General features: G+C 44.9%; 1 protein-coding gene across 3 annotated transcripts in view; it reads left to right on the forward strand.

Annotated features, from left to right (window-relative positions):
* PAPPA2 (pappalysin 2) overlaps positions 1 to 27327 on the forward strand; it is a 280044-nt gene that overhangs the window by 125582 nt on the left and 127135 nt on the right. For 2 of the 3 annotated variants that reach the window (XM_060643580.3, XM_060643581.3), the window contains 7 exons: positions 4981 to 5274; positions 7473 to 7665; positions 11130 to 11251; positions 14301 to 14790; positions 18061 to 18189; positions 21449 to 21540; positions 25415 to 25605. In XM_060643580.3, coding sequence (XP_060499563.3) covers positions 4981 to 5274; positions 7473 to 7665; positions 11130 to 11251; positions 14301 to 14790; positions 18061 to 18189; positions 21449 to 21540; positions 25415 to 25605 — 1511 coding nt within the window. The remainder of the gene's footprint in view (positions 1 to 4980; positions 5275 to 7472; positions 7666 to 11129; positions 11252 to 14300; positions 14791 to 18060; positions 18190 to 21448; positions 21541 to 25414; positions 25606 to 27327) is intronic. The other variant, XM_060643582.3, reaches the window with a different exon arrangement.

Consider the following 27327-nt stretch of genomic DNA (forward strand, 5'->3'; position numbering starts at 1 on the left):
CTAACCTCAGGCTCTAGCGAGCAGAATTACTGTAAGAGGATCCCGGGCTTTTCCCTCAACATGTATTGGTGCACACAGCACTTACTTCTAAATTAGAATATATGACATTCTACCTGACACACACATAGCAACTGAACTTATTACTGTGCATTCCATACAATGATTTGGGGGCGAAAGTCTCATCTTTCTGGAGTAAAAAAATAGAACAGTAAAAAAAAAAATAGAACATAAAAGATTTATGTTTTTAATTAAAATTTAAGTGTTGCCTGGTTAAGTCTACACTGTCCTTAATGTGCATTAAGAGTGCTATGGCAGAAAACCCTCACCACTGTCGTTGGTGTGGAGGAGATTTGCTGAGCGTGGTAAGAACTTGCATTTTTATGCTTCTTCCTCGTCTTACAAATAAGCTGGTTTATTGAAAGGAGAATATTCCTATATTGGGAAATATCTCATTTGGGGTTGAGGCAGAAACTTCTGGAGGATGATGAGACACCCACTAGTACAATGACCGCTCTCATCCTCATCCAGTGCTCCCAGAAGCACACTCCCAGCCACCCCTCCTTCCTATTTTTGCCAGCCCTTCTTCCTGTAATCTTATTTCTATTCAGTTATAACCCCTTTCTTCTACCACTGGAGGAGATCCCAAGAGGACTTGAGATGGACTGACCATATGTATGGGTAGAAAGTAACTGTTACTTGAGAGTTTGCTTTGTCTTTGGTACTTTGTATGAATTGTACTCTAAGGAATCCAGTATTCCTTACGTCGAAAGGTATTCTACCCCAAACAGGTTCTGTGTTCAAACAAGTTTGGGAAGCAAAGGGTTCAACAAAATTGCTGCAAGGCTTTTCAGAAGCTATAGTTCTTCGGCCAGTCAATCTGCAGGAGGTGGGTGTGGCATGCTGCATTTTTCTCAAGCACACCTAACCATCAGATACGACAGAGGGGCAGAGAGAGGAGACACAGAATCCGAAGCAGGCTCCAGGCTCTGAACTGTCAGCACAGAGCCCAACGTGGGGCTCGAACTCATGAACCATGAGATCATGACCTGAGCGAAGTTGGACACTCAACTGACTGGACCACCCAGGCGCCCCCTGAGATTGGTTTTTTCTTTATGTTTATTTACTTTTGAGAGAGAGAAAGACAGAGCGTGAGCAGGGGAGGGGCAGAGAAAGAGGGAGACACAGACTCTGAAGCAGGCTCCAGGCTCTGAGCTGTCAGCACAGAGCCCGACACGGGGCTCAAACCCATGAACCGTGAGATCATGACCTGAGCCGAAGTCAGACCCTTAACCAACTGAGCCACCCAGGCACTCCCAGATTGGTTTTTTGAATCCAAATCTTGCTTAGAGGTGGGGGAAGGGAAAGGAGGAGGAGGGAAACAGGTTAAGTGTGGGGGGGGAAGGATTGGGGTGGAGGAAGGCAGAAGAGAGTGATGACACAAACAGCATGGTGCTCTTAGAGCACCTTTCCTCATGTGGATGAAAAAGAGCTGAGAGGGGCCCCCCCGAGTGGCTCAGTCAGTTAAATGTCTGGCTCCTGATCTCGGCTCAGGTCATGATTTCACAATTCATGGGATTGAGCCATGCATGAATCTCTGTGCTGACAGCATGGAGCCTGCTTGGGATTCTCTCTCTCTGCCCCTACCCCACTCATGCCCTCTCTCTCTCCCAAAATAAATAAATAACCTTAAAAAAAAAACAAAGAAGAGTTGAGAGCCGAAGTATGAACTTTGATGATGATTACTAGTGCCATTGCTGTAAACATGAAGGGGTCAGCATCTTGAAACGTGGAAAACGTGGAAATGCTGCATTTTGCTGGCTTTATGCAAATACTGAGCACCCAGGATGTTACTGGAATAGATCTGTTTTCAAATAACTTTGTGTTGACATAATGATGCACAAATGAAAGAAATATACAGAAAATAATTTTATAAAAGGAAAGAAGGTTAATACGAGAGAATAAAAACTTCTACTGGAAGTGATAGAAATGATGAACAAGGGAGGTGAGGTCTGGCTCTGATGTAGATGTGAGAGCAGATAGTGTATTTCAGGACGTGTCTGGGCATGCCTCGGTTAATGTCAGCATGTCTGAGTAGACTGGGAGAAGCTAGAACTTGGACTTAGAAACTGTCATTTGCAGGAAGGTAGCACTAAAAGGGCAGGTTGAGCCACCGGGTATGGCACCAGATACCCGGTGATTCCGTTCTGCCCACGAAACCATTTATGTAGTTGTCTTTAGGGCAGCACATAGAATTCAGAAATGAGACAGTCCCTGGAAAGGATCTTACAGAAGAAAAGCAGAGCCGTTCTTTTGGAGGGACTGCCGTACTCAGTGGACTGTTGATACAGGGAGGGCTCAGGTAGGAGAGATGATGCACGGCTTGGCAGTTGGGGTCAGATCTGAATCAGAGGGTCAGGGGCAGCCTGGAAGCAACCAGAGGGTTGGTCCAGAGCTGTTGACATGGCCCTGTTTCAGGTCCTAGAGATGAGGATGAGGCCCGATCCCGACAATGTTTGAAGGTCAAGTGGCTCCAACCGTGGGGAGAGGAGGAAAGCAGGGATTGGGAATCTGAGATTGGAAAGCTGGGATCGGGAAGCTAGACACATAGAAGCTGGGACACTGAGAGGTCTTTAGCATTTACTTTTGGAAGGTTACAGCGAGCCCACTACTTTCATCCAAGCCCGGATGAATGCAGTCAACTGTTCTTTGAAACACCTCCCTGGTGTTCTCAGGGAGATTTGGGGGAGGTGAGGGTGGGACATATTCCCGAAGTGCCTCTGACATTCTGAAGTGAATGGTAGTTTGGTTGGACTTGTCTTTCGTCTCAGTGGTTGTTGGCTCCTTGTGAGTATGGGTCATGAATTCAGAAGCAGCACACATAACTGTCATTTACTAAACTCCTCCAGCATGCCAAATGCTTTAGAAGACCCAAACCTACAAAAAGCAGGAAGTAGGTGTCATCATCTCCACTTTACAGACGGCACAGCTGAGGTCCTAGAAGCTCAGATAGCTGTTCAAGTCCTCAGAGCTAGTATGTGGAGGGCCAGGATTCAGACCCAGAATTCCCTGACTCTAAACCCCATGTGCTTTCATCCATACCAATGGCTTTCAATCTGGGAAGTCTCAAACAATACTAAGGCATAGATCCCCATCCTCGAATATTTGGATTCATTTCATTGGGGCTAGCATTTGGACATCTGTGTTTTTGTTTGTTTGTTTGTTTTGCTGCCACATATACATTGATTTTTTTTTTGAAATGAATTAACAATGTAATTTAAAAGTATACATTGGGGAACCTCCGTTCTCTTTACCATAAAAATTGTTGTATCAATTTACATTTCTACCAAGAGTGTAATGGATCTTTTTTTTATGCAATTTATTGTCAAATTGGTTTCCATACAACACCCCGTGCTCATCCCAACAGGTGCCTCCTCAAGAGTGTAATGGATTTGACAGTTTTGTTTCACTTTCTTTTAATTCCAGTGGAGTTATCATGCACGGTTATGTTAGTTTCAGGTGTCCAGTGTAGGGATTCAACGCTTCCATACATCACCTGGTGTTCATCAGTATCACCAGTATGCTTAATTCCTGTCATTTATTTCACCCATCCTCCCCCCCCCCCCCCCGCTCCACCTCCCGTCTGGTAACCATCAGTTTGTTCTCTATAGTTAATTATCCGTTTCTTGGTTTCTCTCTCTCTTTTCTCCTTTGCTCATTTGTTTTGTGTCTTAAGTTCTACCTATGAGTGAAATCATATGGTATTTATCCTCTTCTGAGTTAGTGTACTTAGAATTATACTCTCTAGCTCCATTCACATCATTGTAAATGGCAAGATTTTTATGGCTGAATAGTGTTGTATATCATGTACCATCTCTTCTTTACCCATTCATCAGTCAACGAATATTTGGGCTGCTTCCATAATTTGTCTGTGGTAAATAATGCTGCAATAAGCATAAGGGTACATGTATCCCTTTGAATTAATATTTTTGTATTTTGGGGATAAATTCCCAGTAGTGCAATTCCTGGATCATAGGGTGGTTCTGTTTTTAACTTTTGGAGGAAACTTCATATTGTTTTCCAAAGTGACTGCACCAGTTTGGATTCCCATCAGTGGTGTGAAAGGGTTTCTTTTTCTCTGCATTCTCACCAACACTTACTGTTTCTTGTGTTTTTTATTTTAGCCATTCTGACAAGTGTGAGGTGAAATCTCGTAGTTTTGATTTGCATTTCCCTGATAATGAATGATGTTGAACATCTTTTCATGTGTCTGTTGACCATCTGTATGTCTTCTTTGGAGAGATGTCTGTACATTTCTTTTGCCCATTTTTAAATTGGATTCTTTGTTTTTTGGGTATAGAATTGTGTAAGTTCTTTATATAATTTATATACTAACCCTTTATCAGATATGTCATTTGCGAATATCTTCTTCCATTCAGTAGGTTGCCATTTCGTTTTGTTGATTGTTTCCTTTGCTGTGCAGAGGCTTTTTATTTTGATGAGGTCCCAACAGTTTATTTTTGCTTTTATTTCCCCTTGCCTCAGGAGACATATCTAGAAAAATGTTGCGATGGCCAATATCAGAGATATTACTGTGTCTACTATCTTCTAGGATTTTTATAATTTCAGGTCTCACATTCAGGTCTCTAGGACATCTGTGTTTTTAACTCCACTAGGTGCTGTTAATGTGCAGCCAGCACTAAGAATCCTGGCCCTCTATCATGTCGTTTCATCTTTATTGCTCTCCCTGGCTTCTAGAACAGCCCTCATCTATGTTGGGGGCTAAAGACGCATTTATTAATTAGTTCAGATGGTGTTTGTGACCAAAGGGAAAAGCAGGTGACTGAATGCCACTAAAAGTTATACAGTATTCCCTTAGAGGCTGAAATTGAACACTGGATGTTTACCAGCAGACATAATTAGGGATCAGAGGGCTGCTATTCGTTACATGCTTAGAGATGTTTTCCAAATCTTCCATTGCAGGTGGCGTTGTCCTCAACCCAGCCTATTATGGCATGCCTGGCCATACCAACATTATGATCCACGAGGTGGGGCACGTCCTGGGACTCTACCATGTCTTCAAAGGGGTCAGTGAGAGGGAATCCTGTGATGACCCCTGTAGGGAGACAGTGCCATCCATGGATACGGGAGACCTCTGTGCCGACACTGCCCCTACTCCCAAGAGTAAGCTGTGCCAGGACCCAGAGCCTACCAATGATACCTGTGGCTTCACCCACTTCCCGGGGGCTCCGTTCAGCAACTACATGAGCTATACAGGTATCACAACAGTTTCAGTATGTGTATCTGCTATGAAGATTACGTGGGGGCCTTTTGGGGCCAGGGCGGGGTATGGAGGTGTGGGAGGTGGAGAGGCCTGTGAAGCAGTCACTCATGCCAGAGGGCTGAAGTGTATTTACCACGGCATATTCTTTTTCATGTGTGCCTTTGAAGAACTTAAATATGGAGATGAGAAGGGGTCTAAGGGGCTGGATTCTCCTCCACTAGAGGTCAAAAGAAAAACACACCTCTATCTTGGATTAGTTTAAAAAGGAGACAAAACCCAAAGCTCTCTTGAGATTGCTTTGACCTCTAGAACTTGGTTATTCCTGTTCTTGCCCACGTTCTTAGGCATTCTCTCTGAAGGAGACTCCCAACAGTGAAGGAAAGAAGTTTCTGGGTCAAGGTGCCTCTGTGCTGTTTTTGAAGTTAGTCAAGAAGATGGACCTGGTTAATTTTAAGCTCAAGCTCAGGATTCCTTTTTATTTTGTTCTTTTTTAAGGTATCAGATTTGCTTCTTCCAACATGAACCAAGGGCTGATTCTTAGCTTGTCTACCAAAGGAAAAAAAAAACAAAACAGGTGCTGTCTTATTTAAAAAATGGCACTACTTTCCTGCCCTGGGAACAACCCTATTATCTGGTCTTGTTATCCTGGACTATGTCTCTTACTTGTCCAGTTTCTCTTGCTCATTTCTGGCAAAAAGTAGTAGTTATCATAATCTCTTGGTGACGGACTCAAATTTATCCCTAAAAGTAAAGACTGATTTGATTTGATGACTTATTCTAGGGAGAAGGAAAGGATGATTTTTCTGTAAGGTGAAGGGTCTTGTTTGGTAATAAATTCTAAGGCTATCCTTTCCCCCACCTCCAAAAAAAAAAAAAGATAAACCACAAGGCCTTGGTCATGCCTCTGAAGGAAAGAAGGGAAGAAAAGAGTGGTGACCTGGTCACCTATTGTCTCATTTTGGCATATAATTCAGGCACACTGAATTCATAAGGACCAGCAGCCCTGCCTCCCCCCAACGAGGACACAGTGGCCCTTGCCACGGGAGACCAGACAATGGGGTGCAGAGGGCAGAGCTGTTTAGGCACCGCCTTTGAAGTAGGCCGGGAAAACCATCTAAGGAACAGGGGGCAGTGTTTGGCTGGTGTGCTTTCATTAAAAAAAGCTCTGAGGGGTGCCTGGGTGGCTCAGTCAGCTGGGCAACCGACTTCGGCTCAGGTCATAATCTTGTGGTTCGTGAGTTCAAGCCCCACATAGGGCTGGCTGCCGTCAGGCTGTCAGCGCAGAGCCCTCTTCGGAGCCTCTGGCCCCCACTCTCTGCCCCCCACCCCACTGGCACTCTCCCCCAAAATAAGTAAATATTTTTTTTTAAATTTTTTTAACATTTATTTATTTTTGAGACAGAGAGAGACAGAGCATGAATGGGGGAGGGTCACAGAGAGGGGGACACAGAATCCGAAGCAGGCTCCAGGCTCTGAGCTGTCAGCACAGAGCCCGACACGGGGCACGAACCCACGGACCACGAGATCATGACCTGAGCCGAAGTTGGCCACTTAACCGACTGAGCCACCCAGGCGCCCCAAGTAAATATTTTTTTTAAAAAAGCTCTGAAACTAAAATAACTCCTTTTCCAGCCCTATGAAAATTATGTTAACAGGGAGATGTTGCAGGCCCCAAAAAGAAGGTAAGGACCACCAGTCCCAGTCCTGCTGCATCCTTGACATTTCGGCTCTCTCTTTCCTTGAGCGTCTCCACCGAATCCTCCCTAACCTTGGCAGTCACTGGGCATGAAGCAGGTGTCTGCAACTCTGGAGATGTTCATGAGTAAAAAGGCCATATGCTGAAACACTGCCATCTTGTGGTTTCCTGAATAAGTAACCGTCAGCTCCGAGCAATCTTGTACCCCAGGGCGTGAGTCTCCCCCTGGCTCGGCCTCATAGCAAGGTACTGGCCCTGCTTTAGGGATCAGCAGTGCTCTTCTCTGCCTTCTCTTTCCCACTGTGGCTTACATACTCTCTGGAACAGCATACATTTATTCGCCTGACAAGTCCCTGGGGAACCCAGTATGTGTGAGGCTTTGTGTTAAGTGACTCAGGGTGTGAGCAAGGCAGAATTCACCCCTGCCTCGGTGGGCCTTGGCGGTTAAAGCCTTCATCTCTCCTGTTCCTTTTTTTTTTTTTTTTGTCTCCACAGATGATGACTGCACCGACAGCTTCACCCCTAACCAGGTGGCCCGGATGCATTGCTATTTGGACCTTGTGTATCAGCAGTGGAGTCAAAGTCGGAAGCCCGCCCCCATTCCCATCCCACCCATGGTCATCGGGCAGACCCACACCTCCCTCACCATCCACTGGCTTCCTCCAATCAGTGGGGTTGTGCACGACAGGTGAGAGAGGCGCTTGCCGCAGGTGAGGGCGTGTCTCTGGGGTCTCTGGGGCATGTCGGACATGCAGGGCGAAGGATGCGAAGTGAGGGGAGCCCCGGTTTGGGTCTGTAAACCTGCGGACCACTGCTCAGGGCCGCCCTCCATAGTCGTCCTCCCCCTGGGAGAGCTCACGGGGCTGTCAGGTAAGCCCCTGGCTCGTCATACGTGCTTACTTCTTGGCGAGGGGCCTGTCACGGTCAGATCAGGCAGGCTTCCAGAGCCTTGAAGAGGTTGACAAAGGTGATGAAGATGAGCTGACAGAGCTGAGGTGGCATTTGCTACCTGTCCAGGTCAACCAATCCTCCCTGGTGTGAGGGGCGGGGGGCCGAGACTTGCTGCCTGCACAGTGGTGTTGGGGGGAAGTGTGGTATGTTCAGGCAGCTGGAGGTGGGGGGGGGGGTGGCAGGTTATTCACTGTGTAAGGGGCTGTGTAAGGGGCTTAACCGACTTTTGTGGTGTTTCTAATGCCTTCTCTGCTTCCTCTTGTACCTGGTGCCTGCCCCACTGATGGCTTACTGTCTTAGGGAGTTGTCCTTATCTGTGTGTTCTCCCATTTGCCCCATTTCACTGCCACTCCCTGGGGGCAGGACTATTTTTTGTATCTCTGTCCCTTGGCCTGCCACAATAGACACCTGATACATGTTGTTTTGTTTTTTTGTTTTTTTTTTGAAGAGAATCGTTACACCTAAAATTAGTTCCTTACTTATCCTTTGCATACTGGTATAAATGAATACCGGGGAAGGTGTAAAAAAGGAGAGAAGGTAGGAAAAGCATCCCCTGTGACAGTGCTGGGAGTCTGGGGGAATGTGGATTCTCTGGAAAGGGCCAGAACTCCACCGCTGGCCTGTGCAGGCTCTCCACTGTCAAGCCCTGCCACCGTCTTTTAAATGACCGCAGTGGCTCTTGTCTCTTTGGTCCATCTTTGTGTGAAGCGTTGCACTAGGTATTGTACCGGCAGTTGTCTTCCTCGGTCCTTGTGGCAAGCATGACTCCTGCCCCATGAGTGAGAGACCCAAGCCCCAGAGAGGCGCATGGTGGCTAGCCCCAGACCCCACAACCGAGCAGAGGTGAAAGTGTGGCATCTGCTCGAATTGCAGAAACGGGAAACCTGGAATCGATTATTTCTATGAACTTCGAGCTTTCCCATTTAGAAGGTAGATAGCCCCTCTTCTACTTAGAACATCCCCCCTGGGTGTGCAACCCCAGCAACTGAGCTCCATGTCCCTGGAGCATGTTTCCGTGCACTCCACCTTTGCCGAAAGCCTGGGAGAAAAGACAGGGAGAGACAGGGATGAGGGCAAGCAGGCGAATCGGTTTTCAAAGTGGCGTTCCCAGCCTGCTGGATCTTGGGACCCGTCCTCAGTACCTTGATGCGTGCTCAGTGCGTGATGTGACTTAGCACTTAAGGATCCTACAGAGCAGCTCTGATGGCCATCAGCACCCAGGCTTTCCTGGGCTCCATCTGTGAGTCAACAAATGTGATGTGTTTAAGAATCCTCTTCCCACCAGGGTGACCCTGTGCAACTTCGGTCGGACTGGCTGAACAGTAAGTCCTCCTGTGGGCATGTGCAGACTGGAGTTTTATATCAGTTTATGTAACACACGTAAACAATTTAATCTCTCAATTCTCCCTCTGGTACAAACGTTACGATAGAGCAGACATCAGTACTGGCATGCCGTGAGTCTGTTGGCAGAAAAGGCTGTAATTTGCTTCGTTTTCTCAGCTAGGTGGGCCACAGTGTGGAGGCCTCCCAACATGCATGTCGGGGAGACTCGCGTCACACACCCAGCGATTTGTGTCACGCTCGGAGTTGTGTTTACTCCTCCCCAGTAGGTATTTGGAATTCTTATGTCAGAGAGGAGCCCAACCACGCACTCAGCAGTGGCCCTGGAGAGGCCAAGTACATCAAGGAAGTGTGGTTTGGAGTTGTGTCCACGTTAGAAGTGGGTGCTAACCGGAGTCAGAGGTTGGAGTTAACTGCACCTCTTCATTGCCAAGGTCCCGGACATTTGATGGTTTTGGGGAACTTGCGGAAAGGAATTAAGGAACTTGCTGTGACCTTAGGCAGCTGACTTAATCTCTCTGAGCCTGAGTGTCCTCATTTGTAAACACAAGAGTTCTTGTAGGGATTAGAAATGATTTATGAAAAGCGCCTTGTGGCACAGCGCCAGGTATATAAGGTGCTTAAAAACGGGAGCTTGGAAGAAAAGGGAGCCAATCGCATAATTATTACCTCTATTTAACAATCATATTATTTTTCTAGTCTATTACATGATATTCATTTTCTCTCTCTAGCTGGCAGAGACCTTGGCTTAATGCCTCCATTTTCAGATGCCCAGTTGGGCTTCTAAAAAGATTCTAAGTATCAGAGATGAGCCTCATCAAGTGCTCTCACCTTGTCATTTGGCTATTGAAGAGCTCCTTGTAGAGTGTGCTGATAGTCTCAGGGATGCTCATAAAACAAGCTCTTACAGAGGGACGGCTGAAGCCAGTCCCTATGCTAACTGTTGGGCATAGAAAGACTGGAACTTGGTCTGGGCCTGCTCATAGGCAAAGGAGAGAACGGGAATGTCCTGTCCTAAGACAGGGGCCAGAACTTGCAGTGGGTGCGTAGAGGAGAGAGAGCGCCTGCCAGGCAGAAGAGTAGAGCTAAATACCGCTGCAGAGGTTACATGTGAAGGGGCTTTGAAGGATGAATAGGAGTTTGTTAAGCAGAGAAGCTTTAAAAGGCTATTTTTTCAGGAGAGAGAAGAGCATATTTCACAGAGCTGTGAGAAGGGCTGTATATTTGAGGAATGGTGATGAGTTCATTGTGCTGGGGACATAAGTTCATAAAGGAACGAAAGTGAGTAAGGCTGGAGTTAGCTTGTGAAGAACCTTGGATCATGGTAAGAAATCTGGAGGTATTCACACAGGCGATGGAGAGCCAGGGGGCATCACATTTCACATGACTTTCATACATCAAGTGGGGAGTTTAAAACATAAGGCCACATATCGTTAATGAGTTTACTCTGAAAATTGCTGTCTGTTTTAGCTGGGAGCAATGGAAGGGGTCTTGGGATGGGTTATTAAAAGTCAGCCTAGTTAGGGGTCTTATGCTGAAAGATTCAGATCATAATTATTTTGGGTTGAATGTTCCTAGGATAGAAGCTGTCCGCTTTCATCTCCACAGGCCTCCTTTATGACTTAGTTAAATTCTTCTGCTTCATAACCTTGAGATTTTCATGTCACTATGAATTTTTAAAAGAGGAGGTCTACCCCAGAAGGAAATGAGTTGAGAAACAGTTGTGTTCCCAGTTACCCCCCGGGGCCTCACTACCCATCGCCACTCCCCCGTCCCCAGAGGCCTTCCAAATTTCGAATTTTGTGATCCCAGTTCACCTGACCACTTCTCCTTGTGTCCCCTCCCCCTTCATCTTCCCAGGGTCCCAGGCAGCGTGTGTGGTGCCTGCACTGAAGATGGGACATTCCGTCAGTACGTGCACGCAGCTTCCTCCCGGCGTGTGTGTGACTCCTCAGGTTACTGGACTCCAGAGGAGGCTGTGGGTAAAGCACCATAGCTTTTTTGTTTATACCTGGTGGCTGCTGAGAATGGGGGTGGGGGGGAGGGGGGAGCGGTGGCATGGTGAGAAGAAGGGAGCCCGTGTGTGTGTGTGTGTGTGTGTGTGTGTGTGTGTGTGTGTGGTTTGCTGGATGTGTCTCCAGGGGCCTGGGAAAGACTGCCTGGTACCTTCGTGTGTCCCACGTGTGCTTAACATGGAGGCCCGATGGCTGTGGCAGAGCAGAGGTCAGCATAGAGGACAGAGGGATGGAGAAGGACGGCTGAGCTCAGGGGGTGACTTCAGGATGAGAGCTCAGGCGTTCAGTATTATGCACCCCTACCAGCCCACAGAGCTGCCTTGCCACATAACAGTGTAAGCTGATCTCTATCAGGAGAGTAATAGAGAACACATTGCAGGGAACACCGACGTTCGGCCCAAGCCAGTCTGGGTGGGGGTGGGGGTGGGGGTGGGGTGGACTAGGTGTTCCAAACTGATCGTTCTCATCTATGCTATTTTATGAGTCCATTAATCACGGGGTACTGGTTGTGCTTTGGATGTGATCTAAGTTACATCCTAGACTCTAGGAGGGGGAAAGTGTTTTTAGCTGTCCCTTTTCCTGGTCCTCACCATACTTCTCAGTTAATGCTCACTCACATACGTACAGCAAGGCCTCTAGGACAAATTCAAGCATAAATGTTATCCTAGTTCAAGTCCGGAAAATGCTGTTGACAGGGGTTTTAGCACCTTCCGTTGAATGGCTTGACTTCTTCCATCTCCATCATCTTCAGTGTTTACCTCGTTGTCATCTTTTTCTTTTTCTTGTATTTATTAAGATCATGAGAACTAATTAGTGAGATGAATTGGACACAGTCCTGTTTGAGTTAGTTTGCACTCTTGATTCTGACAAAGAAAAAAGAAAAGAAAAAGGACAGTGGTTTTAGAGTCAACAGTGTCTGTAAAATGTCCCTTTGAGCTCCCAGTCACTCAAATGACAGGAGCCTCAAGGAGAAATTGGGAGGGAGACATTGTACTTGATTCTGATTGGACATATAGAACTTTTTTCAGATGTGAGTTTTCAAGGAAGAATGGAAAACGACTATGAAATTCACATTGGCATTGTGTTGGACTCATGTGGAGATTGGCATTTCATAAAAAGTCTTTTCTGTGGCAAACAGATTGTCCTGTACTAGTGTCTTAATGGCCATTCAACTCCCTGGCTCTGAATTTCTCTCCTTTTAATTCTTGGCAGACTTTAAAGTTATGTGGTAGAGGTGAAAGGAATTAGAAGGTCTGGGTTCTAATTGTTGAATCGTGTCTCGAGGTAAATCAAATCAGCTTTCAAGGCCTCCGCTTCCTGTCTTACCATGAGATCATGATAAAAATTTTCTGAGACAGTGGTGCTGTTGGGTTGGCTTCCAAGGGGTTTTACTCGGCTAATATTTTGGGGACGGCTATCGGAAAATACCACTAAGAAATACTGGTCTTCCTTTGCTTTGAAAAGATGGAGAACCCAGTCATACTTAAAATATACACAATGAAAGTGATTGACTCCCCAGCAGAGTGTGCACAAGCACGCATATCTACAGATACGATCCAAACCTACTTAACGAACACTTACTGACCACCAACTGCTTTCTAAAATGCAATGAAGAAGAGAAAATGGAACCACATTCCCTGCTTAAATATCTTTCTGGAATGAACTCCTGGCTCTGTAATCTAAATCAGACCCTATCCCTCTCTAGCCTTTTATCCTTCTTCATTTTTCTTCAAAGATGCCATTACCGCTTTGTCTAGTATTGTGCCCTGTCACCCTATTGTGAGAATTATGACTTAATCTTTGTTGCTTATCTTTCTTCGATGCCCAGATCAGTGCTAGGTGTAAAGGAGGTACACAGTCATTTTTTGTTGAATGAATGAATAAATGAATGAATGGATTCATAGTACAGGCCAAAGATAATAAGGACTGTGAGACGTAACACACACACACACACACACACACACACACACACACACACCACACATTTGAATTTGTCTCCTCTGGGTTTTGGAGCATTCTTTATTTTCCAAATTCTGAAGGGCTAAATAATTCTGTTTTTGCAAATGTAATTTGCAAATGTTTCCATGGAACATTGTATAGGTCTTTCACACTAACCTAGTAACCCAGAGGTTAAATAGTACTTATTTCATCAGTGAGGAAATTGAGGCTTATAAAGACTTACCGTGGTCACACAGCTAATAGCACGGCACCAATTAGATTGTGACTCTGCTGATTCTAATTTAGCACTTTTTTCTGAATTTCCCCTTGTGTGATATGAAAGAACACCGTTTGTATAGATTATTTTCACAGAACTGACCTTAATATATTTGCAATATTTGATTTTTGACTGTCCCTTTTTTGCTTAGCTACTGAATGTCTATTTTTCTCCCCACTCACAAATACATGCTTATATTTCCTGCCTGCAGTTTCCTCCATGCAGTGACCTAACTGCTCATACCTGAACTAAAAGGGAAATCTCAACGTATGGTTGTAAAATTCGGCTAAAAGTCATTTGGAAGGACTGCTAAGGTGTGATCTTAGGGAATGAAAAAAGTTTTGCGGAGAGCCTAGTTAAACAAAATGTAGTGACGGACCGAAACAAACATTGGCCTTATTAATAAATAAAACAGGGTTTCAGAAGCATTGATTTATCATACATTATGAATAAACTCAGTACAAATAATTCTCCTCTGATCAAGGACTCTTTAAGGACATGACTTACCTTGACTGCATTAGCTTCATGTTTCCACGTGCGCCTGCTCCATTCTGGAAGCCTTGCTGGGCTATGCTTATTAGAGGCCCCATGTAGAGGGGTATGGAGCAAGACACAAACTTCTAAATTGTCACATGTTTGTCCTCAGTAGGACTGAAGATCTACCCCACAACGTCGACCAACTTCTGTGGGGATTGGCTCAAAGCTCTCTTCTTTCTTCTTTCTGGTTGCTCACGTGAGCTACTCATTTTTAGACTTAATGGCAGTTCCTGACGCGTCTGTCTTTCTGTTCACCTCCCTCAGGGCCTCCAGACGTGGACCAGCCCTGTGAGCCGAGCTTGCAGGCCTGGAGTCCCGAGCTCCACCTGTACCATATGAACATGACGGTCCCCTGCCCTTCGGAAGGCTGTAGCCTGGAGCTGCTCTTCCAGCACCCGGTCCAAGCTGACACCCTTACCCTATGGGTCACCTACCTCTCCATGGACTCCTCCCAGGCACTCTTTGACACGGAGATCTTGCTGGAACACCAGGAGTCTGTGCACCTGGGCCCCTTAGACACTTTCTGTGACACCCCACTCACTATCAAACTGCATGTGGACGGGAAGGTCTCGGGGGTGAAGGTCTACACCTTTGATGAGCGGATGGAGATTGACGCAGCTCTGCTAACTTCCCAGCCCCATAGTCCCCTGTGCTCTGGCTGCAGGCCTGTGAGGTACCAGGTTCTTCGTGAGCCCCCATTTGCCAATGGCTTGCCCATGGTGGTGACAAATCCTCACAGGAAGTTCACGGACGTGTGAGTTGGGCAGTAGGGCTTTCTAAACCATGGGGCTTCCTGGGGCTTTGGGAGTGGGTCTTGCTTCCCCTTTCCCACTTTTTTCCATTCCAACATGCCCTTAGCTGGAGAAATGTTCAGAATCCCAGAGGGGATTTTATTCTAAAGTGGCGTATCTGAGATGAAGAAAAATATTTCCCAGGAAGGGGCGAGCAAGTATTCTGAGTAATGTTGCCATCATTAGGATCATGGAAAAAAAAAAAGAGATTCTTCTCTGAGGTGCTTCTGCTGGACTGAAAGTATTTGCCACAAATAAGTTGATCAGAGTCGACTGCTGTCTAGTGACACAATTTAATTTCTGATCCTTGCTGTAACTTTTGGATAATCTGCCACAGCTCCTCTACCATTTGAAGACGGTAGTTAACTCTTCATCGTTGAGCAAGGAAGCCAAGTGTCCTGCAGGCACACCTTCATTTCAAGACTCATTCCTGATGTGTGTTTCACGCTTCCCTCTTTTGCTCCTCCCTCTTTCCCTCTCTCTTTCCCTTCCAGCTCCCTTTTCTCTTTCTTCTGTTCCTTCTACGCGTAGTGAGTTGTGCTGTGTTCCTGGCACTGTGTGCTCAGTGCTGGTAACACAGACTAAGTAAGGTAAGATCATTGGCGCCAAAGAGTTCAAGGTCTAAAGGAGAAGGTTTGTATCCCCAAAGGCACATTACCCCCGCCTTATAACTTTCCTCAGAGACTGCCCAGAACTTGGGGTAAAACAAAAATGGTATCAGAGGTGCTAGATTAGTGTTTGCTGCGTTGAAAATAATCACAAAATGAAGTAGGCTAAACCAACAAACACAATTTTTCTTTTTTTTTTAAGTTTTATTTATTTTGAGAGACAGAGAGAGAGAGAGAGAGTGCACACGAGTGGGGGAGGGGGAGAAAGTGAGAGACAGAGAGAGAGAGAGAGAGGGAGAGGGAATCCCCAGCAGGGTCCACACTGTTAGTGCAGAGCCTGATGCGGGGCTGGATCCCATGAACCACAAGATTATGACCTGAGCTGAAATCAGGAGTCAGATACTTAACCGACTAAGCCGCCCAGGTGCCCCACCAACACTATTTTTCATGATCCTTCGGATCGGCTGGTTGCTGTCACCTGGACTGGCGTGGTCAGCGGAGACGGTCCCGGGCAAACTCCTGTACCTGTTGGCTGAGCTGAAACAGCCGGCAGGGCTGGGAAGACGACCATGACCTCTCATTCCCTGGCAGGCTTCACGTGGGCTTGTCCTCACGGTGGATGGGAGGGCACCAGCAGCAGGGGGGGCAAGCCCCCACCTGCTCGTACGTTACTCGTGCTGACGTCCCGCTGGCCACAGCAAGTCACACAGCCAATGCCAGACGCAAGGGGCGGCAAAATGGACTCTGTCTCTTGATGGGAGGAATAGCGACGTCATATTGCGGAGGGGCGTGAACGTGGGACGGAAGGAACTGAGGTCAATTTGCAGTCTACCATAGCTGCACGAAAGTAGAGGACGACGTTCACCTTGAGCTTTACTCCACTTTTCTTGTCATACCTGCTCTCTGAATTACACCTGGGGGACAATGAAATGGGCACAAAGCTCATGAAAATGAGAGGGGAGCTCATGGGACAGATTTAAAAAGAAAAATCAGTTTTCAAGCTTCTCTAATAAGGCAGTTAAAATGACCTTTGGCATCTAACATGGTATCCACACATGCGTACACACACACACACACACACACACACACACACACACACAACCTTTAAAGTCAGTCGTACCCCATTTTGTGGATGCGAAAACTAAGACTTCACTTCAATTTGGTTGAACAGCTACCTGTGGCAGACTCAGGATTAAAATCCGGTTTTATGACCGAGTCTTGTTTTGGTTCCCTTTCCTTTGTGACAAGGTGCCTTTTATAAACTCAGGTCATTGAAGGTTCGGGCAACCTGCTGCTGAGTTTATCCACAAGAAGCGTAAACACATTTTGACACTCCCGGCCGATCTTTTCCCAGCTGCGGGGCAGTGTGAGACTTTTATGCGTGGCTGGATGAGAAGTCTGACAGAAACCACTCTGAAAAGGGAGCCATCAGAATTGATTAGAATAAAAAAAATTGCTTTTGCTTTTGAAATATCTGGCACTCTCGTGAGAAGATTGTTTCCCTAAAAAAAGCCGATGTGGAGCTTGAAAAATCTTTAATATTTAGATGTCTTTCTTGTTAAAATAATCAAAAGCCACTAGGGAGGTTTTTAAAGATGTTTCTGAGACCCCACAGTATTTCCCATTGGCTGGCTGCGGCATTAAGCAAGAGAGTGGCTGAGTTGAAGAATCTGTTAAGGAGGAGAGGCTGTTGGCAGGAGATTTGTGGCGGCCATTCATGGCAGTCCCCATAACCCTCTGGGATCCTGTCCTCCTAAGTAACTCCCATTTGAGCTTGACTTTGGTGAGAGTTTTCCAATCCGGGCAGGCACTGAGCAAAATTAAGAGAAGGGCAGAATTTGTTTTTGGAAACGGCAGCCCTCTCTTGAGTCCCTTACCCCCACTTAAATGTTCAGTCTTTCATGCCTCTACCTGATCAGTGCGCTCAGGTTCTAGAGAGAGTCTGATAAATTCCTTCCATCTCTGGTGTCAACCAATAAAACCCAATTCCCAGTGTATATAAATTTGGGCGGGGCTAGAGGTGGGGAGTCATTTAACATATTCCTAGTTGTGGGATTTTTGGCATCCCAAGAATGATGGCGGAAGCTGTTGTCACCTCCTTCTAGGAAAGAGTTTGTCCTTCCCTCTGAGGACTCAGACTCTTTAAGACAAGAATTCTCTCGAAACCCAAGAAAACTGTGACCCGAATACCCAGGAAGGACCCTGCTGAGTCCAAACACTAACGCTGTCCTCCTCAGTGTCTTTGATTACTTCGAGAATGCAGACGGCTGGTTTTCCAATAGTTGGCTTGTGGTTGTTTTTTTTTAACACGATAAAGGTATACTTGAAATGCCATCCTCCTAGATTGTATAGGACTGTTGGTTAATTCGGTGGTTCTCTCTAGCAAGCATTCACTGCATGTATACTATGTGGGACATACTGGGAATACAGAAACCAATATGTCTGCAAACCTTCTGCTGCTGTGTAAGGCTGTGTGCCCGAACTTGGATTTACATAACGTAGCATATGTTTAACATTTATGTTCCCCATAATATTTCTTTTAAACCCCTGCAAGCCATCTGCAAAGGACCCAGGGCAGCGTCTCACTTTCTGGATGTAATGGTCACGGCTCATTGGTTTCCACAGGGAGGTCACACCTGGGCAGCTGTATCGGTACCAAGTTCAAGCTGGAGCTGGAACAGAACTAGGAGAAGCCTCGCCTCCGCTGAGCCACATCCATGGAGCTCCTTACTGTGGAGACGGGAAGGTGGCAGGGTGAGTAGCGGGTACATGGGAATGTGTGAGCAAGGATGCCCTGCCCTGCCCTGAACAGGAGGGTTAATCTTGAGTTTCAGTTTGACTTGTCTTGGAAATTGGAGGCACTATGTGATTCTAGCATCAAACGAAATCTAGGACCTGGCAGTGATCTTGAGAGATCACTCACATCTTAGTTGAGGAGAAGCTCACTTTTATTTAGAGCTCACTGCAGGGTACTGAGATACTGGGGCTGATTCAGGGGGTGGCAGGCAGCTCTTAAGGTTTCAAAGGACAAGTGCTGACAGTGACTGAGGGAAGGAATTTATAAGGCAGAAGGTTATATGTCAGATTATGCTAAAAGACCAGGTGAGGGTATGTGTCAAATCAGTGTCCTGTCCCATACCCCTGACTAGCTGTGTGACCTGGGGAAAGTCCCTATAGTGTTCTGAGCTTCACTGGCTCACTTGACCACTAGAAGACCTGACTGCGGTGTATTTACAGCCATTCTGTAAAACTACCAAGGTAAGGATGAAATCACTACTTTGCCTTCTTAACACACCGTGTTCCTTTTTCTGTTTCCCTTTTGTGGTATCAGCCTAGGGGACTAATTCATGCCGGTTTGTCTGGGACTTTTCCAAATCTAGCACTGAAAACGCCCCCATGTCCCTCCAGTCGCCCTGTATTAACCTGTCCTGAATGCTCGTCTGACCTGATATGTTCGTTGTATAGAACTGTGGCAGTAGGAGACCGGATGGCCAGGCGCTGTGATGTGTCTTAGATTCTGCATGCTAATAAGATGGCCTCTTTTTAATTTCCCAGACTGGGTGAAAACACATAGTATCCTGACGCCCTAATAGAAAGCAGTTCTGTAGCCTTTCTTGGGATCCCTCGCATTGCTTAGCCATCACTGAACACTGCCTGTTTCTCCATCTTCTAAGATTTTAACCTTTGGTGTAAGGCAAACCTCGCCGATACCCCGACCTTGCTAGTTGGCTGCTACCTCTGCCTACCGCGGTCTCAGCTTTGCACCCCGCTTCCTCCGTCTCTGCTGGGCTCCTCCCCGGGACTCTGTGCACAGAGTAAGGCTGGCTGCTGTTGATGCTCTCCCTGCTCTGGCCGCCTCTTTTGAAGTCTGCCGCCCACCCGTTAAGGTGTTTGGGAGGCTTGGTTACCAGGACTACCCAGGCAGAAGCCTCCTTGAGCAAAACACTCTGCCCTAGGTGTCTCCCACCGCACTTCTCTGATGGTGGCCGCCTGGAGGCCCCAGGATGCCACCTCTGCCTGGGGGTCTGGGGACAGGAAGGGCTGAAGAGCCCTTCCCAACTTGCTCTTGCACCTTCTCTCCTGTGCCTTGAAACAGCTTCACCTGAAGCAGCATCTGCTTGGCTGCTGGGCCTCACAAGTTTCCTCGTTCAAACATTCCTATTTCCTGCCTGTATTCCCTCCCTATAAAGAGTCATAAATGGTTCACCACCCAGTGGGAAGAAACCTGTGAATTACAGCTTTGTCTCAGCCAGAGGCAGGGCCTCCACTCCACACACAGCAAGAAGGAGCCATGCAAATTGTTTAACCCACTGTTTAAAGCTTGACAAATGTATAGATTCAGTCTAAGGGGATCACAGATGCCCAAGAAGTCATCCTGAGACTAGTTATAATATATTTTTGTCACACTGGATAACACCGCAGTAAGACCATCAGAGCAAACACTGTGGAGGCCCTGGACTTGTGAGCCACATTTATTTGGAAGCGATCATCTCAGTCTGCCCATGTGGGACATCCAAGCCACGTGTGGAAGTGTGGCAAGTGCAGCCAAAAAACGGAATTTTATTTAATTTTAAGTAGTTTAAATTTAATTTAAAAACTTACTTGATTCAGTTATCAGAAAACCTTTAAATATATTTGGAACAACTTGGGTAGATGAATCTACTTTTCCAACAATAGAGTTTATGAAATCTAAATACAGATCAAGTGTTTGGACCCAGATGTATTGTAAGTGAAAAATACCCATCAGATTTCAAAGATGTGGGATGTGTAAAAGAATGTAATGTGCTTTATTAATCATTTTCATACTGATTACATTACTAAAATGACACTATTTTGGATGTCTCGAGTTTGATGAAATGTATCATTAAAACTAATTCCGCCTATTTCTTTCTTTTAACGTGACTACTAGAAAATGAAAGATGATGTGTGTGACGCTCATCTTTCTGTTGGGTAGCAGTGCCTCAGCTGGCTTATCTTCCAAGAAAGAAGGAATTTGAAGTTTCCTTGATTTCTTCAATCATGTTGTTTTTCGTATCTGTTATCCTTTCTCCGTTGGCATCCTACCATTTAACACATTATTATATAATTATGTTCATAGCATGCTTTTAATTCGTATGAAAGCATTCTCATATCCAATAACTTAATCTTCAGTCCATCCCTGTGGGGAGGCACACTTTAGACAATGGTTAGAGCTGTTAGTTATGTCCTCATCTGAAAGCACGTTAGCATGCCCAAACCCTTTGTCTACTGGAGTTAAAATATGTGTCCGTTTTGGTGCAAAGTCAAGAAGACAAAACGGTAACCCTCCATCCATTTTACAATGGCCACATCTGTGTTACCTGTTTTGTTCCCATAACATGCTTCCTGTAGCCCTCAGTGTAAACTAACTCTCCCACCCCAATCCAAATTAGTCACCAGCTGTGTCAGCTTTTCAGGTTCAAAACAAAACGATGACATTTTTCTTCTCCCAGTATTTATTTCTCCCCTGCAATATATGATAGCTGCCACCAGGTGGTAGTAGGGAGTCAGGACCTGACGGGGCCTTAGCTTTGCCCTGGACGGAAACCAGGCAGCAATCAGGCTGCTGAGTCTCTTGGTATATAAAACAGAAGATTTCAAGCTTACAAAACCCTAACTTTAATAGCAACTGTGTCTAGATAGAATAAAACAATGAAAACACAAAGAAATATCATATAAAAGAGAATAGAAAACAGAACAACATATAGACAGGCAGGTTTCCTCCTCACCAAACCAGCTGTTTTTAAGATTTCACTCATCATAGGGCTGGCAGGCCTTTTCTAGCTTAATGCCATCTACCAGAAACCCTGGAAGGATCCTCGTGGATCTCCTAGATGTTTCTGAGACGTGAGCTACTCTTTATGTAAGAGCATTCTCTTAGCACTTGCTTTTCTCCAGCTTGCACTTTTTAATGTATAATGAGGGATTTTAATAATTTAAAAGAAAACTATTTTATGCCTGTGTGTATATAAGAATGTATGTTTTGACCTTCCAGGAGCCTGGGAGAAGAATGTGATGATGGGGACCTTCTGAGCGGAGATGGCTGCTCAAGGGCGTGCCAGCTGGAGGAAGGCTTCCACTGCGCAGGTGCGTGGAGGACCACCACCTAGGCGTATGTCCTGTTTCTGCAGGCATCTCCGTGTCTTATTTCCATGAGCTTTTGATATCCTATAACATATAGCTGAATGATAACAACAATGACATTTGATGTGTCTGTGGTGTGCCAGGCGGGCACTAACTTTCATCTATAGTATCGCATTAAAAAATTTTTTTTTAATGTTTATTTTTGAGAGGAGAAAGAGAGAGAGAGGGCATGAACAAGGGAGGGGCAGAGAGAGGGGGAGACGCAGAATCCAGAGCAGGCTCCAGGCGCTGAGCTGTCAGCACAGAGCCCCTGCGGGGCTTGCACCCATGAACCGTGAGATCATGACCTGAGCTGAAGTCAGACACTTAACTGACTGAGCCACCCAGTCACCCCACCTATAGTATCTCATTTAATCCCTACATGAACTATGAGGAGATCAATCTGAGGTGCAGAGAGCTTAAATAATATGGGATTTGAACCAAGGAAGTGAGGTTCTAGAATCTAAATATAAACCACTGGGGTACACTGCCTCCTTGATTAATGTTACCAAGGATTGCCCTTGGGTCCTCATGTCTACCACCAAAACACCAGCCAAGCAGCACAATCAGAGGTTTTACATAAAAATCAGTGCGGGAAACATTCTAAGCCAAAGAGACTGCAAGATACCTCTTGGCGGCTGTGTTTCATAAGTAAGATAATGACTGATGACGGGGAGTCCTAACACCGCTTAATCCCGGCAAATCACTAGTAATAAGTTATCACTAGGTGGCTTTGACTCTAGGTTCTTGCCATGCAGGAAGACCATCTAGGAAACTTCTCCCAATTCTGGTTAAAGACATCATCAATGAGCTCCTTACATGTAGATTATTATTATTATTTTACTCCCATCTGTATACGTTGCAGTGTTTCTGTGGTACATGACCATTCGCCAAAATTTTGTAAAGAGCGATGCTTTGAAAAATATCTTAAAGCCTCTAAATCGCAAAGTAAAGTAGGATACGATTGTAATAACGTATAATTAAGGTGTAAAATACTGCACAGGACGCGCAAATTCTCCTGCTACCTAGAGTAGATTCACAAAATTATAGAATCTTAGGAGTCTTTCATCCGTCCATCTAACAAAACATAGGCAGTGCCCGCCAGGTACCACGAGTCTGATAGAGGCCCTGCTCCCTTCATGTGTGCAGTCTAACTGGGATTTGGAGTCTGGCCTCCTTCCCGTGTAGAAATCTCTCCTGCCAGTTCTTGAGAGAGAGGCCTCTAGCTTCTGCTTACATACTTCTAGCAGTGAAGGACACATCTTGAAATGCACCATTCTACTTAAGAATGGCTTTATCTGTTGCAATACGATCCTTCTCCTCTTCTCTGGTTTGGAAACTGAGGCTCAGAGCATTGTAGTGACTAATCCACAAGCACACAATGAGGCTCTGAAGGGCCAGCACTGGAGCCCAGCTTTCCTCATGCTTAATCAAGTGCTTTTGCCCTGCTATGAAACTACAGAGGATAATTTTTTCCCTGTTTTATTTGACTACCATTCAGATATTTGAAATGCCTCCCCATTATTCTCCTTTCCAATCCAAACATCCCCTCATGTGATTAGGTTTCCAGACCCTTTCCTATTTACCCTAACCTGGCATGTTTCATGTGGTCAATGCCCAGAAAGGAATTCAATACTCCAGATGTGGTCTGGCTGTACAGAATACACCGAACCGATTACCTCCCCTTTTCTGTACACAAGTATTTGTTAATGCCACCTCTGTTTGCAGTGTGTGTGTGTGTGTGTGTGTGTGTGTGTGTGGTAACATAACGGGCTCATTGAATACACACATACACACATACACGCACACATGTATTCTCTTAATGCTGTGTCTCCTCCAGTACAGCTCAAGCCTCCTTTAACTTAACAGTACACCTTGTTTTGTTTCTAACACATTTGATCCCATTAAACTTGGCTCCTGTTTCCTTAGCCTCCAAATCCAGTAAGACTGCATCTAAGTTATTTTAACTTTACAGGGTAAGGCTAAGATGATCCATTCCACAGTTAGACTTCTGTTTCATTGTATAATATGCTCATAGCATGGCTCAGCATATAGTTATATTCCATTATTTCTCAAAAATTAGGATTAAAGGGACCATGGTGAAATATATATATTTTTAAATGGCCTGTTGTTTTTAGACGGACTTGAAAAAACAGGCAAAAATTTTAAGTCCATGGTGAAAAAAATAGAAGCAAGAAGAAATATTCACAGTGTTATAAATAGAGAAACAAGACATATATATATGTACATTATAAAATATAATATAAAATACATTTATATATACATAAATGCAAACATATATATTAAATACACATATTTATGTACATGAATACATGTACATGTGTAAATACATATATATGCATATATATGAGAGAGAGAGAGAGAGAGAGAGAGAGAGAGAGAGAAATCATCATGGGAAAGTCATTCCAAATGCACATATATTGGCTTTGGGTTTGGGGGAGTGATTTGGGAAGGCCATGGGTTGGATGGAATGCAGGAGTTTAAAACCCCAAATAAGCTAGAACCCCATCCTGGGAACATTGGCTTATTCCTGGTAAGTAGAGACAGATTTACAGCAGAAGGGCCTTAGACTGGAAGAAATTGTGAAGGAAAATAATTAGTAGCTACATGTTGATGAGCCACTGAAAAAATTACTTCAGCATCCCTGTGGTATTGCTGTGAAGAATTAAAAATAATGAGAATGGTATAGTAACTGAATTTTAGTAATGATGTTACTGAATGTATACCTGTACGTTGCTATGTTTCCAAATCTTGGTCCTGTCATCTTGTCCTATTACTTAAAGTAGAAATAGGAGATTAGAATCATGCCACTAATGTTAATTGTCCTACGTTTTGGTAGAAAACGGGACCAGAACTCACTAAGTGGCTTTCTAACTGTACCTCAGCTTTCCACACTTGAAGAAAGCTAGTTTACGTGTCTGTAGTTGGTACTATTCACTTAGGAGGAGTTATCTGGTAAGCAAGTATGGAACTTGTTCAGGGAATACAAGCTCGCTTGCTAACACTCCAGCAGGTTTTCTTACAGATTCGCTCCTCACTTGTTTGCTCTTGAAGGCAGTGCCTCGGCCTCAGCTTGATAGAGACCCCACTGCGCCCACCTTCTGTGAGCCTGGCTCCAATCCAAACTCTATTACTTACATATCAAGGGACCTGTGGCAAAATGTTCCTTATTTATGACACAAACAAAAAATGCACACCCCGCATGGTTGTAAGACGAAAGGAAAGAAGAGGCATGTAAGCCTTGAAAACCCAGTGCCCATATTGTCTCTTTCAGAGCAGTGGCGCAGTTAGTTGAGGAAACACGATTCAGCCACAAAGAGTAATGGAAAACAAATCCCTCAAATACTTTACTACTTCAAGAACCATGAAGGGGATCCACGTGCATAGCCCATCATACCATTTCTTTAACTTCTCTTTCTTCTTTTACCTTCTACTCTTATATCCCCTCCTTCCCTCAGGATCTTGCTTAACGATGCCTTCAAATTTCTTTCTACCTCCAGCCTACGGTTACTTTTCTCTCGCTATTCTTTATTCACAAATCCCACTGCTTTTTATACCTTCTATTATAGAGATGGATTCTATTCCTCTCCCCATGAAGAATCCTTCTTCTTTAGGAAGGTGTGTGTGTGTGTGTATGTGACTGTGCGTGTGCGTGTGTGTGTATGCACGCACATCGTTTTGTCTGTATGTTTGGGGTGGGTATTAAGCTAGCTGGCAGTAACAGCATTTTCTTTTGTGGACTTGAGAAAAAAATGCAATGATTTTTCCATGACATCTATAAACACTTTTTGAAATGTTATACAATATTTCTTGCCAGGGGAGCCAAGCCTATGTTACATATATGAGGGAGATGGGATATGTGAACCTTTTGAGAAGGAAACCAGCATCATAGACTGTGGCCTCTATACTCCCAAAGGATATGTGGATCAGTGGGCCACCCAGGCTTATTCCTCTCATGAAGACGAGAAGTGTCCTGCTTCCTTGGTAACTGGAGAACCTCATTCCATGGTAAATCAAGCCGGAAGAATTGAGTGAAGGCTGAGCAGAATTGTAAAGGGGCTCTCTCTCTCACGTGCTTTATGGGGGGGGCTTACATTTCTTTCCTGTCTTTGACATCAAATTTAGTCCCTACTGAACTCGGAATAAGGTAACATTAAATGAAAAATTTCTGGACTAGCAATTAAATCTCATCTGCCCCACCCCACCCCCCACACCTCCCTTACCCCACTTACCCTTACTAGTTTTCATCTAGGAACATTTGGCTGTACAATCGCTGATTCCAAGGTACAGAGAAGCATCGCAAAATTAACCTTAGATGTACAAATATCAGAAATTACACTTGGGCTTTCTATACGGGAGAATTTATTTTACAAGAAGAAAAAGAAGTAGCAAAGAGTCAGAATGCCTGGATTACAATATTGAATTCACTGGTATTACTACTGTTATCACTAAATGAGGTTTGACAGGTCACTTAACCTCTCTGGGCCCCAATTTTCTCATATGTAAAATGGGGATAGTAATAACTTTTGCATTTAACTCAATGGTTTATCACAAGGATCAAATGAAATTTAAAGTATATTAAAGATCAAAGTATAACTTGATTTAAAGGACTGTTATTATTGAAGAAATTCTAGAGCTAGTACTAAAAACAAATCCTCTGGTATACAATTTTCCATGAATATCCACCTAAATAAATAGGAGATCCTCCAAGGACTTTAAGGACTGACATCTATGAATTAGAGTTGAATACTGAAAAGAAAATTAAGGGCTTTGGCTTTTGGGTACTATTCCAGATGCATCCATTGCCAACTAAACTCTTCCATTCATCATAACAATAAGCAATACCATCATTTCAATGGAAGTGTGATTTAGCTCTGTTGGTATTTTAGGCCAGGATGAAATCATTGCATTGTATACTTCAGGAGACCCCCAGGAGGTTGAGAAACTAGCCAGGAGTTGGTGCTCTAGTTCGAGAGACTCCTTAAGGACCTTGGAATCTTCTAGATTCTAGCTCTTTCCATCCTTGGCTTGCAGCTTTCTTCCTCCTATTCATAAGATGACTCCACCAGGCATGAAGTCAGCATTTCAGGCAGGAAGATGGGGGAAGTTCACAGGAAGTACGTATACGCTAACTGAGTCTTTCCCTTTTTATTGGGAAACAATCATGGCAGCTTTTCTGGACGTTTAACACTATAGACTTCCACCAACATCTCAGCGGTCACATCCAGGTCACGTCATCACCCTTTGTTGTAAAGGTCTCTGAGGAGATGAGCATTTATAACTGGATTTACTGCCACCTTGAACAAAATCAGAGTTTCCTAATAAGAAAGTAAGGGGAAATGGATATGGGGAGGCAGCTAGCAATGTTCACTACACTTCTTCAGTGAAATCTGGCATCTTTCTCAAGAGTTCTTGGTGCCCAGTGACAGGAAGCCAGGAAAGTCGGGAGATTCTGAGTTAGTAACAGCTCTCTGAAGTGGCTTTTAGTCTAGCTTGTCTATCTTCCTTAAGTATTAAGTGGAGAAATTTTCTGGTGTTTCTGTTCCCTGACTCCTTTACCCAGCTGAATGCTTAATGGTTTCTGACTCAGTAGCCTCACTCCTCGGACTGGTGGATCCTGCCCAGTAAGGATATAACCATCATCCTGGACAGACTTCTATGGCTAATTCTAGGAGCAGTTGCCTAAAATGTTCCAGGACTGTTCTTTGGGCAAGATATCTGGGTTGATGG

The sequence above is a fragment of the Panthera onca genome, chromosome F1, assembly GCF_046562875.1.
Source record: "Panthera onca isolate mPanOnc1 chromosome F1, mPanOnc1 haplotype 2, whole genome shotgun sequence".
NCBI lineage: Eukaryota > Metazoa > Chordata > Mammalia > Carnivora > Felidae > Panthera > Panthera onca.